This window comes from Chenopodium album, chromosome 9 (assembly GCF_948465745.1).
Source record: "Chenopodium album chromosome 9, dcCheAlbu1.1, whole genome shotgun sequence".
NCBI classification, from domain to species: domain Eukaryota; kingdom Viridiplantae; phylum Streptophyta; class Magnoliopsida; order Caryophyllales; family Amaranthaceae; genus Chenopodium; species Chenopodium album.
In genome coordinates, this window is record NC_137842.1 from 9,913,012 (window position 1) to 9,927,852 (window position 14,841).

Here is a 14,841-nt window from a genome sequence, read left to right on the forward strand (position 1 = left end):
CAGAAGTTTCTTAAAGGTGTTCAGAAGTTTCTTGAAGGTGTTCAGTAGTTGGTCTATAATTAAATATTAAACAACAAAAGAAGGAAATACACAACATCTAAATAAATTATTATTTTATACCAAAATACTTGATAAAATTTATACACAAATTATTACTTCATACAACACATATATATGGACATAAAAGGCAACGTATATGAACATCAAACAAGAAATATATTAACAAAATATGAATGTAATGGATATGGACGATTAGCATCATATTTGCTAATTTTATTGCACAATTCACCAAAATTAGTCAAAAAGCTCAAAAAAAAAAAAAACAACAAATCTTCATTTATTATTTTTTTTTAACAAAATACAAGAAAGTTTATATTAAAGTGGATAGAGAAAGTAGAGTTTTCCCAATGTTGAAATCTTTAGAGCTTGAGTAGTAATTTAGAGGTAAAAAAAAAAAAAAAGGAGAATCAAAATTGTTAATGAGGGAAGCAAAAATAATTTTTTTTAAAAAAAGAAAAAAAAAAAAAGAGGAGAGAGAAAAATAAAAAATAGCTGTTGAAAGTTTTAATTTAGGTTTTTAAAGAATTTAGAGGTACAAAAAGAGAACATCAAAATTGAATGGTGAAAACAAAAAAAAAATGATGGGCTTCTTTATGTTGGGCGCAGGCTTTTTCTATTGGACACGGACTCGCTGGGCTGGGCGGCGGATTGGGCTAGGTGCACCATGGTGCATGTAATACTAATTACCTTTGTGTGACCTTATAGGATCCGTCCAATTAGGCTTTGACCTATTTTACTAGCCCAAAAATCGTTAGTACCTCTAGCTATGATATAACGACGACCCAAATGTACGATTTTAATTATCTCCATAATTTGATCCATTTATATATCTAGTAATTGCACATGACGAATACATAATACCTTCAAGTGGGTGTGGTATGGATTTTAGAGTAAACTCGCCCCATCACCGTCTCATACCTGCCTTATACTACTTTTCGAAGGTTGATACAAGCTTGGAAGAGCTTAGAATCTAGACTATAATAATATAAAATATTTATTAATAAAATTAACGTCGTTTATTAGAAATAATAATTCTTCATATTAATGTCATTATGGTAGCGGGTATGGATATCCAAATGGGTGGTGGGGCGGGGATGAATATTAACTTGTACCCGGCGGGGCGGGTGTGGATGTGGAAAATTGTACCCGCCATGGATGGTGGGGTTGGGATGGGTACAAGATTTTTAGGCGGGTATGGGATTGGAGGCACCATCCTCTGCATCTGACCCGCCCCATTGCTATCCCTAGGAGCAGGGAAGGGTAGGGGGTGAAAAAGGGAGAGAGGATGGGGTTTTTCGAGGGTATGGAGGTTGGGGTCGGGACGGGGAAGGAGTTTTTTACTTTTTTGAGGGTCAGGGTGGAGGTGAGTCGGCGATACAGGGAGAAGAGGGTGGGTGGCCGGTGTAGCGCTCTGGCGCTGGTGGGCAAGTATAGGAGTCGGGCTGGTGGAGATGGCAGCCGTGGAGGGTGGTTGGACTAGTGGTGGGAGTTGTTTTTTAATTAATCAAATTACAATTTTTAAGTTTTTCTTTTAAAATAAAATTATGATTTTATTTTTTTTATCAATCAAATGCCGACACTTGTCACGTAACTTTCTTTAACAAGTTAAATGACCGGTTGTGACCATTTAAAACTGACTGGCATTAAAGGTCAGATTATTTAAAACTAATCAAAATGTAAATTATTTTAGATGAACGAGGCAAAAGCCGATTTATAGCTAGCAATTTTTCCTTTATTATACTCCGTATCTAAAACTTTAGGAATTACGAAGTACTTAATTAGAAGCTGAAATAAATTGGGCCTTAGACAGTGGGCCCTGGGCTTCGGTAGCACTCTTTGGCGTGCCGTGGTCAGCAAGCTAAAACGAGACTAGCTATTTCTCTCCCTTGCAAAAAAAAAAGAAAAAAAAAAGCTAAAACGAGACAAGAAACTAAGGCTAAGCCAAGTACAACAGAGACGCAATTTCGGAAGATCAGAGGGTAGAGCAGCAAAAAAAAATGAGGTAGTCCATCGATGTTGCTTGATTTGTTCATATAATACATTAATTTGGTTGCTTAATTAGGTCATATATTTGATGATTCTAACTTAACATATTTGTACTTTAGCTAAAATAGTTTGCAAACCATCAACAAATCAATTGTATTCAGTCTATGAAAATAAGGGTTTGGCAAATAAGGATGAAAATCAAAGAAGAAACACAAACAATGGGAATAGGGTTGGACAATGTTGTTAAATGGTTGTCAAGCTGATTCTTTATACTAGTGTATTTTTTTATTGTGTAATAGAAATTGATTTGATATTTATGGAGAAAACCCTTTTGAAGGCACATATATTAATTGTTTGAACTTATTATATAGCTTATTAATTGAACATTGGTTAAGATCAATTTCTGTGTAATTTATGATTGTTTGGAACTTGTATAGCTAAATATTAATGATTTTGATCCTACAATTTAAACATTTTGTATGTGATTATAACTTCAGAAGAAGTAACATACTTACCTTAAATTATTTCGACTTCAGTGATATGAACGATTCTTCTGATTACGATCAAGATTTCTCCGACGATGTAGGTAATCCTAGTGGTGGTCCTGATGATGAAGATGTTACACCACCTGTAAGTTCTAAACATTATTATTGTTTTTGATAAATTTTATTTCTTGTTACAATATATCTTAACACATGTGTTTGACCTTATTGTTTACAAACAAAATATATCTGTGCAAACTTCACTAGTTGGTATCATTTGAAATGCATTGGATTAAACTAATTTTTATATGATATTGGTATGAAATATTTTGTTTGTTTAATACTTATACCTATAAGTAAATATGGTTTGGATTATCAACAAGTGTACAAATTGTTTTCGCTTGGTTTGATGATATTGATAAGAGATATTTTGTTTCATTTACAGCCCGTGTTGGAAGATATAGAAAGAATATGTTGTATAGGTGGAGGAAGGGTTGGAGTTTTAAGTATGATGGTGCTTGCTCACTATTGGCACGATAAACATTTCGTTGTTTTGGATAAGGATGTTGAGAAGATTAATGATATGAATGGTATCAATGATGCAAATGAGAGAGTTATGCCTTTTTCTGAGCCTGATATGGATTTATATCTTAACGAAGGTATTGACAGGGCAAATCTACATTTTAGCTCCAATATTGATCAAGAACTTGATCTATGTCAATTGATTTTTATTGCGGTTGACATTCCTCTCAAGATAAAGCCCAAAGTACTCAAGAATGACTTGGACATCAAGAACTTTGATGATGCTATCAAGAGCATACTACAATCAATCGATAGAATACACGGTAGGAAGTACGTAGCTATCAAATCTACTGTACCAGTTGACTATAAATCAAACATTGCAAACCACATTCATGGGTTTAACAATGCTAGGCATCTTAGCGTCATCACAAACCCGGAGTTCTTTTCTGTTGGTACTGCTGTTCAAGATTTGCTACATCCTCAGAAGGTGGTATTAGGTGACTTTTATGAAGGTCACAATAGTTTAATTCTTTTTAGGGATTTGTATGCGGGAGTGGTCAATGTTGATAATATCGAAATCATTGGTTCACAATCTTCTGTGCAAATAGGGAAGTTATTATCTAATGCAGTTCTTGCAGCTCAGTTAACACTTATGAATATAGGATCTACCTTATGTGAAAAGGTCGGCTCAAATTTCGATGATGTGAGAAGCACCATAACTGCAAACTCAAGATTGAATCAGGATTTTATCAATTCAAGACCGGGTTATGGAGGTATGGGTTTGACAAGAGACATAGATTATTTGGCATATTTATGTGAATGTGTAGGGATGACAAATGAAAAGTTTTTTACAATGATTAGTGAGATGAGGAGAAGAAAGATGGATGAATTAGTACAGACTGTTTCACACATGATCGGAGGCTCTTTGAATATAGCTATATATGGATTTTCTAACAAAGTGGATTCAGATGACATCAGAGAATCACCAGCAATTTACATTTGTCGATCGTTGTTGAAGATTAATGGTATTCGTCTGAAAATATTTGATCCATTAGTTTCTGAAAATACGATCCTGAAATGTTTTGCTCCTAGAGAGAGAAATCGAATATTGGTTGCTGATAATATAGAAGGTGCTTGGGATGTTGAAGCAATGGTCTTCTTAGTTGAATGGCCAATGTTTGCTACTATGTTGGAGGAACAACGCGATGAGCTAGTTATCACAATGAGAAGGCCAGCCTTTATCTTTGATTGCTGTGATTTGATTGTCGATGTGAATGGTTTTGATCATATTCAGATCTACCGATTAGGAAAACCTATATAATATGCTCGTGAGGTGAAGGTGAAGGTGAAGGTGATAGTGATGAGTTTTGATGATGATTGAGATGGTAGATGATGGGGGGAAGCAGGGGATCAAATCTCCATTTCACACGCTCTTTTGAGTTAGATTAAATGTTAATGGTTTTGTAATGAAATTGGGTTAATTTTAGTTTGAGTATTGAAACTTTAGTACTGTAATATGATTTTGCCTTGATTTTGAACATCTCTTAATTCATACTTTTGCTCTAGTATTCTACTTATAGGTGAACCTATTGGGTTGTATACTTTGATATGATTACATGTTTATTTCATCAAAGTGGATCGTTTTGCATAGGGTTGGAAAAAATTGACACAACACAATACCCAACCCGAGACTTACAACTTTGGGTCAAAACTCTCATCCTATTTAATTAATTAGGTTGACAAGAAATTTTCGCAAAAAAATAAAAAAATAATTAAGGTTGACAAGAAATTAAACAAGTTAGATTTAAGTTGAAAGTTTCAAATCGTAAGTGACACACCTAACACGTCAACCCAATATTAAATCCTTTGAATGAATAATATCATAAATTGCAATCCATTACGTCAAAAACAGAAAATTGCAAACCACACTATCGTTTCACTGAAAACTTTTATGATATAAATATTTTGGCGGCCAACTGACTAAAAAAAAAAAAAACCAAGCGACAATTTGGTAAAAAGACAACATTTAGCTCAAAATATCTAATTTTTTCAACACTATAAAAATCCTAATTTAACTTTTTTGTGTTTTTAATTTTTTTTCGACAAGCTCTTTAAAAATCCTAATTTAATATGAATTATTAATTTATTTATGTCATCCCTTTTTATTTTGCTGAATCCCAATACCAAATTTATATTCAATCCGCTTGTCAAAAAAAAAATTATTTTCAATCCCTTTTAAAAAGTTTCGTTAATAAGGGGTATGAAAATTAAGTGAAAATTGATACTTAAACTTCTTTTTATTATCTTGAAATTTGGTATAAAAAACACGGAAAAGAAACTAAATTAAGTATTCGAGAGTAATTTGTCGAAATTTTTTAAATTTTTTAGGTTAATTGTCACCTGAGATTAGTTTATTTACCAAATTGTCGCTTAGGGTTAGTTTTTATTACCAAATTGTCACCGAAATTATTTTTTTACCAAATTGTCACTAAGAGTCTTTTTTTATTTACCAACCTAGTCAATTAGCCATTTTTTTTTTTTTTGGTGAAGACGAGGGGCAAGCCCCAATCAATTAGCCATATTTTGGCTGGTAAAAATTTTGGGTGAGGGAAATTTTATCACAATTTTTTTTATAAATTAAAATGTTATAGACAACATTACAAGTAGATTAAATTTTAAATATACTTCCAATAACGATAATTTGCAAGTCGACCCTTCATTTTTGGATAGCAGCGTTTCCAAGTTGCAGAACATTTAGGACAACGCTGTTTAGTGCACCTCAAGTGCAACTTTATACCAGCAGCCTTACAGCGAATCTCTTCTTCATTCCACTCCACGGATTGAGATATCCCAATACTAGCAGTCTTTGAGCAGTCACGAACACAGAAACTATGTCGGGTATCCAACACCTCCAATTGTTTGTGCCCATCTAATATTGTTGACAATGCAGTGATTGATAAAGCACATGAGATGAGATACAATCGTCTGAGTCTAGGACATCTATCACGGATTGCTATTGCTGCAGCATCATCCACAACGCCAAATAACTTAAGACTTTCAACCTTTTCAAAGCAGACTGAGCAGAATACAAACAGATCTACAGGACACTTTACTTTCTTCAACTTCCTCCAATAACGCATAGCTTGCATAAAACATGAATATCTGTAACCCAATGCCTCAGAGATAACCAACCGCTGCAGGGAGGGTGTCCTGAAAAGTGCACATAAATTTCATAAAGAAGGCATACCCTAAGATTAACATTAGCAAATTGCATACTGATATCTTAATACATGTGATGAATCCAATTTTATCTGTAGTACTCCGTTATTCTGCCATCTTAATAAAATATCATTCAGTGAGTAAAGCCATCTTCAAGAGTCCAATATCCGGATATTTCCGCCCAAAATGCCCCTGCTACTTAACAATTAACTCCCAAAACCACTATATACGCCTAAAACATTGAAATAAATGTATCCACAACCCCTGTTATCCTTGAACTTTCAGGAAACATCCTTTGACAATTTCAATGGCATTCTCAAGATCCAATAAGTTAAATCTCTATAAAGATCAACCATAGGAATTCACACTGCTGACAAGTGATAATAAAGACTGGGAAGGAACCAAAAAAACATTCCATTTTCAATGGGATCAACTATAAAAAGACAAAGTTGACAAGAAACTCATCTACCTTTCAGCTATATAGACATACTTGTGTGTTGTGTGACTGGCAAAGTTTTACCAAGGCACAATACAGACAAAATTGACAAAAAAATTCATTTACCTTTTGGCAATATAGACATACTTGTGTGGCTTTAGCACAGTTTCACCAATGAACAATGCAGAACAAGAGTCAACTGGCTTAATATCCAACATATGCTTCAGGAAACAAAGGTATCTTCTCTGAAACCTGGGAAAATCAAGGTCATTCTTCAACTTATGGGAATCTATGACTTTGAGGTTGATCACACCACAAGGTGACAATGAGTCTAATACTGCTGCCAACCACGACTTGCTTACCAAACATGCAACGTAAAGCCTACAACGCCAAGGCACTCTGTTAATTATACCCATTAATATATCGTAGTCCAAGTCATCCCAGCTTCGCACCATAGTAGGGCCAGTTTCCGCCCTAGATGCTGCTCTAGAAAGTCTTGCAGCCTTCAATCGCATCTTTATACTGACAATATATGACAGAGGGACAAAGAGATTCAATCAAAACCAACCATAAAATGGCTCCATGAAAAGACATGCAGTAGATATAATATTCGATTGAATTCTATTTCTAACCACGCTTTCTACCTTCTACAACACAACCTAAATTAGATGCAATTGCACAGCCATCAGATGTTGGAATAATTTCAAAACTAGTTTTGCTTTTTTAATGCAGCGAGCTTCTAAATAAAAAACATGACAACTAAAGAAGTGATGACAAAATGTAGATCCTAAGCAATCTTGGCCAACTATACATACATTGCATGGCTGAACAGCTAAAATAACGTTGCCGTAATTCAAAGTTTGCCTTTTTAGTCCATCTTTTTGCTCAATAACAACTACAATCATATAATAATAAATTAATAAGACCAACTAGATTAATTTTACATATAATATCTATGTAAATTACCAGCACTTAGATAAAAAAAAAATTTTAAAAAAAAAAGAATCTGGAATTTCATCGAACAAATTTTAAATTAATACTCAAACCACCAATCAACACAATTCTACCGAAGCCAAGAATTGTTACAAACAGGATAAACCAAGTATTATCTAATCCCTCAACACTTCAAACAATAACTGCAAATTAATTTTTTTACAGCAATAACAACAGAAACCTTAAAATGAATATTGAAAATTGAACTGAACTTGCAATTGGGTTATGCCAATTAGTGGAAGAGACTTTTCTAAACCAAATAAACAACCAACTCCTCTGTGGGAAGCTCATTCAAGCCCGTAAAAGGGGGAACAAACTCCCTAAAGACCGTAGGACTCAACAGAGGCCGATGATCAAACAAAAACGAGGGTTGCGATTACGAACTCAAATGCATTGTTGGCCCTATAGAGTAAGTTTGAGAGCCCCAAATTTGTTGCGGAACAATTTTATGGGTTCCAAAGTTCAAATGTGGGTGTGAAGGTGGTACATCAGAAGGTCTCTTATAAATGCTACTAAGACTGTAACTATTATTTCTAGAGTGTGAGGCTTAAGGGAAAAAACTAATTAAATATTTTGAGGAAATTACATCCGGAGCATAAGAATGTATTTTGCCTTCCCAACAATACGTGAAATTTAATACCATTCAAATATATTAGAAATCTATATAAATAATGTTTCGGTAGAATTTTAAGTACTCTATAATTGAATTAAAATATGTATTGTAAGATGTCATTAATAAACATAAGATTTACCATCTCGAATTTGCAAAGTGCTAATATCTCGTTAATGCATGGGATATTGATAATATAAGAAATATATATATAATGTTTCAATAGAGGTTTAAGTACTCTGTAATCATACTTCACAATTAATGACATCTTAACGATAGAACACATATTTTAAATAATATACCTCCTTATTTTAAATCAAAACACCTATGTTTCTAAAAAGAGTATAAACTGCAACTCTGTGTTCATCGTTCATCAACAATTCATTGTTGATGTGCTTACCCTGCATACCAAATAGCTTGATTCATGCTTTACTAGTTTCTCAATCAAATCAATAATCATAAACATGCAATCTATGAAAGAACAAAAAAAATCATTTTTGCTACTTTGTCAGTGATAAGTCTGATAAACAAATTCATATCAAATCAACAGAACACAAAAACTACCACGTTTCATCACCAAGTTAAACCTAAAATTTCCCTACCTAAAAGGATTCAAAATTAATTTAGCCAAATAATAGAAATTGCATCTTTCTTCACATTATCAGAAACCCAAAATCATCATCAGTGATTCAGCCATACAAGTGAGGCAAACATAACAAGACAGAAAGGGCCACTTTATTAACCATGATCAATTTATATAATGGCGAAAAATTCAGGAACATAATTTATGCATCTTTCTTTCCCCTCTTCATGCAATTTCAAATAAATCCCAAAAATTGGGCCATGATAAATTCTTTACATGAGATGGATTGAAAATTTGTTCGGTAAAAATTTGCTGCAGGCATGTAAGTGAGTTATTCAAACAATTAATGACAAAAAAATTCGGCAGAAATTATACTATAATCAATCAGTAATTCTGTGATAAGATAACAAAAAATTATAATCAAGTGAGATTTAGAAATAGAATCACCAGCAAAGAGTAGATAAAAAAAGGGTGCACATGCTAATACCAATCTAGCGCTGTTATCAGACAACAAATAACAAGAAAAACGGAGGCAAGATATGAAAAGAAAAAATCTGCAAGAGATGCAATCTTCGGAAATACAGAAGACATCTTAAATAATAATACTTGAACCGTATCAGACTAAAAAGCGCAGAACTTTCTTGATTTTGACAAAATATATGAATAAATCCATCAAATATTATAAACATATGAAAACCCCAATGCCCAATAACTAACAAAGCAATTAAGAAATGCTAAACATACCGCCAATTGAATCAGAATAAAATCCAAAAAAATATTTATATTGAGACAAAACTAAACGCACGAAATTTTCTCAAATTTAGCAACATATAAGAACCCATCAAAAATTATAGCCAAATGAAACTATAAATTTCAACACCTAACAAATTAATCAAACAATTATGATTACGATAAATTCCTTCTGCAATATTCAAATTCTGCATTTTACCATTAATACCCAATTATAGTCACTTTGATTATGAACAGAAGACGAACAATTACCAAACGATGAGGCAATTACACAACTAAAATCTTAAACCCTGACAGATTGAGTTCCAATTTCCTCAAAACAGCAACAATACCAATGGATGTGACAGAAATGCAAAACCCTGGTGAACAGAATTCGAAGTAAATTATAGTATTTTTTTTTCATTAGAAAATTCAGATAAGGGGATTAGTCAAACTTATTACTTAACTACACTATACATCAGTAAGAAATCATTAAATATCACCTAATAAGGGTGTATTCTATTCACCTGATTTTAACTTATATGAACTTATCTAAATTTAAGCGAACTTATTAAAACTTATTAAGGTGAGCACAACAAATCCTGGTAATAATTAACTAATCAATGAACGCTACTTCATGGCAAAAGGCAGGGATTGCAGAGCTTGAATTTGGCAAACAGTATGGACTGTTCATTAGTGTCCAATTAACCTTTAGAATGAAACCTGGACTCAAGGGTCAATTAGTGAATCAGAGCCTCAGTCAGTGAATCAGTGTCAGTGATCAATGCAGTTAATATTTTACATTGTATTGTTCATTAGTGTTCAATTCACTTTTAAAACAAAATGATAGTGGCCATATGCAAACATGTAATACTCTCAACTAGCCATGTTTTAACAGTAGTTTACTAGTTTCTACAGCTCCTGCAACAAGAATACTATACCATAATTACCAACCATGATTTAACATCAAACATTCAATTCCAAAATAAAAAAAAAAAAAAAAAAAAAAAAAAAAAAAAAAAAAAACAAAAAAGAAAATTATGAATTCAACCCTTAAAAAGTTCACTCTTTTTCATCATTAGTTAATCACAACAAGCCATATGCAAGGTTAAAAAAATAAAAAGCACATCATCTAAAATTAACATTAATTTACCACCAAAAAAATTATAAAAAATGTAAATTTATTCATCATTACAACATTTCATCAACCCCGGATGCATAAAATCTAAATATTGATATTTGTTCAACCAAAATATGCAAAGATTTTCCACAAAAAAAAAAAAAAAAAAAAAAAAAAAAAAAAAAAAAAAAACAGAAATTAAAAGAACCCCATTTTAGAGAGTAAGAAGATCCCACCAGAGATGAGCAGGCCCGTCCCTGAGGCAGGGCAGGAGGGGGGGCCGCCCTAGGCCCAGGGAAAAGAGATCTAATTTCATTTTCAATTATCTCAAAAAAATACATAATTTTAGGGATATTTGATTCAATAATCAAATTAGGCTCATAATTTTCTTTTCTTTTGGTTATGATGTTGCATAATCTAAGAATTTAGAACCAATAGTTCAGATTTACGAACCCTAAACTTAACACGCTGATAATTGGATTGAATTAGATCAAATATAAACCCTAGATTGTAAATTGATATGATGATAACAACCACAAACAACTTACCTTAGAAGCTGCTTCAATGGGGGATACAAGAATTTGATTCAACGGAGAACGCTTCCATGGAGTCTACGCTTCAATGAAATAAGTTAGAGATGTAGGAAACTAGGAATGGAGGCCTTTTAAAAGCCATCACCCGCCACATTTATAATACGGGTTAAATCCGTCTAATAAATAAATGGCACGGATCTTTATATGATCGTATATGGGGCAGAGCGGGCTTTATAAGGGCTTTTAGTAGAAGCGATAAACATTGGTTCAGCCTGCTAGCCTGGTCCAATCCAGCCCGAAAACCCGGACCCAACTACATAAAAGCCCGAAAAGCCTGCTACTTTTTGCGGATTTGGGCAAGAGATACTACATTAAGGCCAGGCCTGGCCCGATATTTTGATCACCTCTAGCCTCTAGTTTTAAGTAAATCTGTTTTAAAAGTATCGTACTCCCTCCGTGTTTTTTTAAGTGATACATTTCCTTTTTTGGCAAAACAATACATTAAAATATTATATCTCTCTCCTCTCATGGTCCCCACCCAAACCCACTACCACTTTTTTATTATATCTTTTCTCTCACATTCATTACTTTTCAATAAACTATTAACCCCACTATCTTTCTTTAACAATTTTTTAATACTCCACTACCCCACTTACCTCTTATTTTATTTATGTCGATTAAATTGCCTAAAACTATGTGCCGGTCAATATGTATCACTTAAAAAAACACGGATGGAGTATTAGTTTTCTTTGATTCTTCCATTTCTCAAATACGGAGCATTATTTTCACACACCATCAAAGCTTGTATCAATTCTTTGTAAGTTTTTAAGATTTTTTTAAAATTTTATTTTTGAAAATGGTTGAAATTACATTAATTAAACTGAGTTTACAACAAATAAAAGAAAAGTAAATTAACATAAGTTACTATAGGCATAAGAAGCCCTTACACAATACCAATTAAGGTCATTAACGACATTTACCTTAAAGTTATTACAACGAGTGAGGACAACGCACATAAGGTTTACCAACATACATTTAAACATGTGATGGGACTATTGATAGAATGAGGGAAGTTGGTGATGATGTTTCGTGTTGTGCGAGTTCTTTTCTAACATACAATTAAAAGTCTGTGAATGTTGCTGAAATTAGAGAGTGAGGGATAGCTTAAGTGGTTAGAGATCCCCTTCCGTTTCTAGGTGATCGTGAGCTTGATTCTCATCCCCTCCCTTGTGGTTCTCTACCAAAAAAATGTTGCTGAAATGACGGAGACGACTCAAAATCAGTAAGTCTTATCCTAACGGACCTCAATAATTCAAATGGATAAAATCTTCTTGATTTATTTACTTCAAAGTCACGATGTTGCAATAACTTTTATTTTACTGTCAATTGGTTTAACAACACCTACTACCATCCTCCTTCAACAAGAGTTTATATAAACCTAAAATTGAAATTTTGCTTTGTCTCCCAACAAACATAAGTAATACCACTTTTTTTTAAAGGAACACATTTTTATTACAACTAAAGAGATTAAAAAGGGCAATTTCTAGAGTCCAACGACTCCATTTCATCAACCAATTAACCCTGAATTCGACTTGTCTTCGCTTTTGATTTTATTATATTAGGTGCTTCCAAAATCTAAGTTTTATTTTTTTTAGAAAAATCACTTTAATTCATTAATCAGAATTTTCAGCGATTTACTCTTAATAATCCCAACTTACGTTTATTTTAGAGCACTATGAATTTTTGGGTGGATTTTCTTCTACTAGGTAGATTTACCAGTGACCTAACTAAAAGTTGATTTTTATTTGTAAAGCCATGTGTCACAACATAATTGGTCCAAATGGAAAACAAAATTTTGAAACCCTTCCCAGCCACCATCCTTCCTTCCATTCCCCCACCGTTAAACCTTAGCCTCAATCCTCATCCCCATCGAAATTCGACCAGCCACCTCCCCTAACAACCGATAACAACCGATCGGCCTCTCCCAACCTTTAATTTAAAACCACTCGGCGTGACCCACCTACACCATCTAATAAACCACCCCCGTTCCCTCACTCCCGAAATAGCCCTTCCCTTATCATGCCGATGAAATTGCCCCTCCTCCTTTCCCTCGTCGCAGAAATGATCGATTGCTTAGCTCCTTAATTGAGATTATTGCTAAGAAATTAAATGTGGTTGTGTTACTCAAGGTTTTTGTGTTAGTTTTTTCCAAAAAAAAATAAATAAATAAATGGTAGCTGTTCCAAAAAATGGTCATTTAAATGGTAGTTTTCGGTAAAAGTTTCTTAATTTTTCACAAAATTACCATATATTAAAAGTATAATACTCCCTTGATCTCTTTTTATTGGATACATTTTGACTTTTACATGGTTGTCAATACACCTATTTAACCATTAATAACTTTTATTGCATACCTTTTAAAATTATAACCATTAATATTGATAGAGCATTCGTTGAGACGGATCAAACAAGACTACACATGACTATATTATATCTTTTACTTTTGTGAGTAAATTTGAAGATTAGGAAATACTCCCTTTGTCCCATAATATATTACACGGTCAACATTGCACACATGTCAATGCACTAGTTTCACTTTGTTTTTATATAAGTAAATATTAATGAAAATTATTTCGAAACTTTATATTAATACCTATTTAACAACATATACAAGTATTATGATATGCTTTTATTATGTTAGTAAAAATTATAATCAAAACTAATACATGAAATGTGAAAAAAGTCCAACGTGTAAATTTTCGAGAAAAAACGCACAAACATGATGAATACGTCGTTGAATTTGCTTGATTTTGTTGATGTGAATATGTGATAAGCTGAATAGAAAGAATTGTGCAATTTTGATGTTAAACACTGGAATTCGTTGATTTTTTTTAGGTAAAAATGTTGAGTTGTTGTATGCCATATTATATATAATCTAGATAGAGCTTGTAGAGGTGATAAATTATGACCGACCCGTTAGTCCAGATGATTTGGCTTGAAAATAGGGCGGTTTTGGGCAAGTAAAATACATTTTTTAGTCAAAATTTGAATTTGATCTGAAAAAGTCAAAATAAGTTAATAAGACCACTATGGCTCGACACGCCCGCAACTTTTGGTTTGGACATGAAACTTGATGTCAAGGCCCCGCTTGAATTTTTTATAACCTCTAAGATAGAGGAGAAAGATGGGGGAAATAAAAATCCACCAGACAGAGTCTCAAGAAGACAAGGAGGGCACCTGATTTATACACAAGCAAAAATGTGTACTTCCTCCATTTTGTTTTAGACGCATCACTTTTTAAACGAGGATATTTCAAATTAAATTAGATGCATCACTTTCTATTTTTTCAAATATAATTTACAAACAATTGCCCAACATAATCCGACCCGCACCTCATCCGTTCAAAATAATTTCACCTTTTAATCATTTTTTAATAATCCGATCTTTACTGTCAATTCGCTGTAAATGGTCCCAAGTGACCTGTAATCGGTTGAGTAGGTAATTTTTTTTGTTAAGTTTAATTTACACGTGTCACAACGTGATTGGTCAAAAAAACTTTTACTTTTAA

The 14,841-nt window shown here is 33.1% G+C and overlaps 2 protein-coding genes across 2 annotated transcripts; one reads left to right on the forward strand and one right to left on the reverse strand.

The window, feature by feature from the left end:
- Window positions 1–1,949: 1,949 nt before the first annotated feature.
- LOC145559536 (UDP-glucose 6-dehydrogenase 3-like) lies at window positions 1,950–4,615 on the forward strand. The gene is made up of 3 exons (XM_081620955.1): window positions 1,950–2,062; window positions 2,583–2,676; window positions 2,974–4,615. The coding sequence occupies exons 1-3, from the start codon at window positions 2,058–2,060 to the stop codon at window positions 4,369–4,371; spliced, it is 1,497 nt and encodes a 498-aa protein (XP_081477081.1). The 5' UTR covers window positions 1,950–2,057; the 3' UTR covers window positions 4,372–4,615.
- A 1,032-nt stretch (window positions 4,616–5,647) lies between these two features.
- On the reverse strand, window positions 5,648–10,035 carry LOC145559537 (F-box/LRR-repeat protein At3g48880-like). The gene is made up of 3 exons (XM_081620956.1): window positions 9,974–10,035; window positions 6,832–7,227; window positions 5,648–6,260 (listed from the first exon to the last, which is right to left on the reverse strand). The coding sequence occupies exons 2-3, from the start codon at window positions 7,218–7,220 to the stop codon at window positions 5,726–5,728; spliced, it is 924 nt and encodes a 307-aa protein (XP_081477082.1). The 5' UTR covers window positions 7,221–7,227; window positions 9,974–10,035; the 3' UTR covers window positions 5,648–5,725.
- Between the last annotated feature and the right edge of the window lie 4,806 nt (window positions 10,036–14,841).

Excerpts from the sequence above, each read along its gene's own strand:
- LOC145559536 (XM_081620955.1), top strand. Across the intron at positions 2,677-2,973 it reads ATGAAGATGTTACACCACCT|CCCGTGTTGGAAGATATAGA; the intron begins GTAAGTTCTAAA and ends TTTCATTTACAG.
- LOC145559537 (XM_081620956.1), bottom strand. The coding sequence starts at position 7,220 with ATGCGATTGAAGGCTGCAAGACTTTCTAGAGCAGCATCTAGGGCGGAA. Across the intron at positions 6,261-6,831 it reads TATGTCTATATTGCCAAAAG|GACACCCTCCCTGCAGCGGT; the intron begins GTAAATGAATTT and ends TGCACTTTTCAG.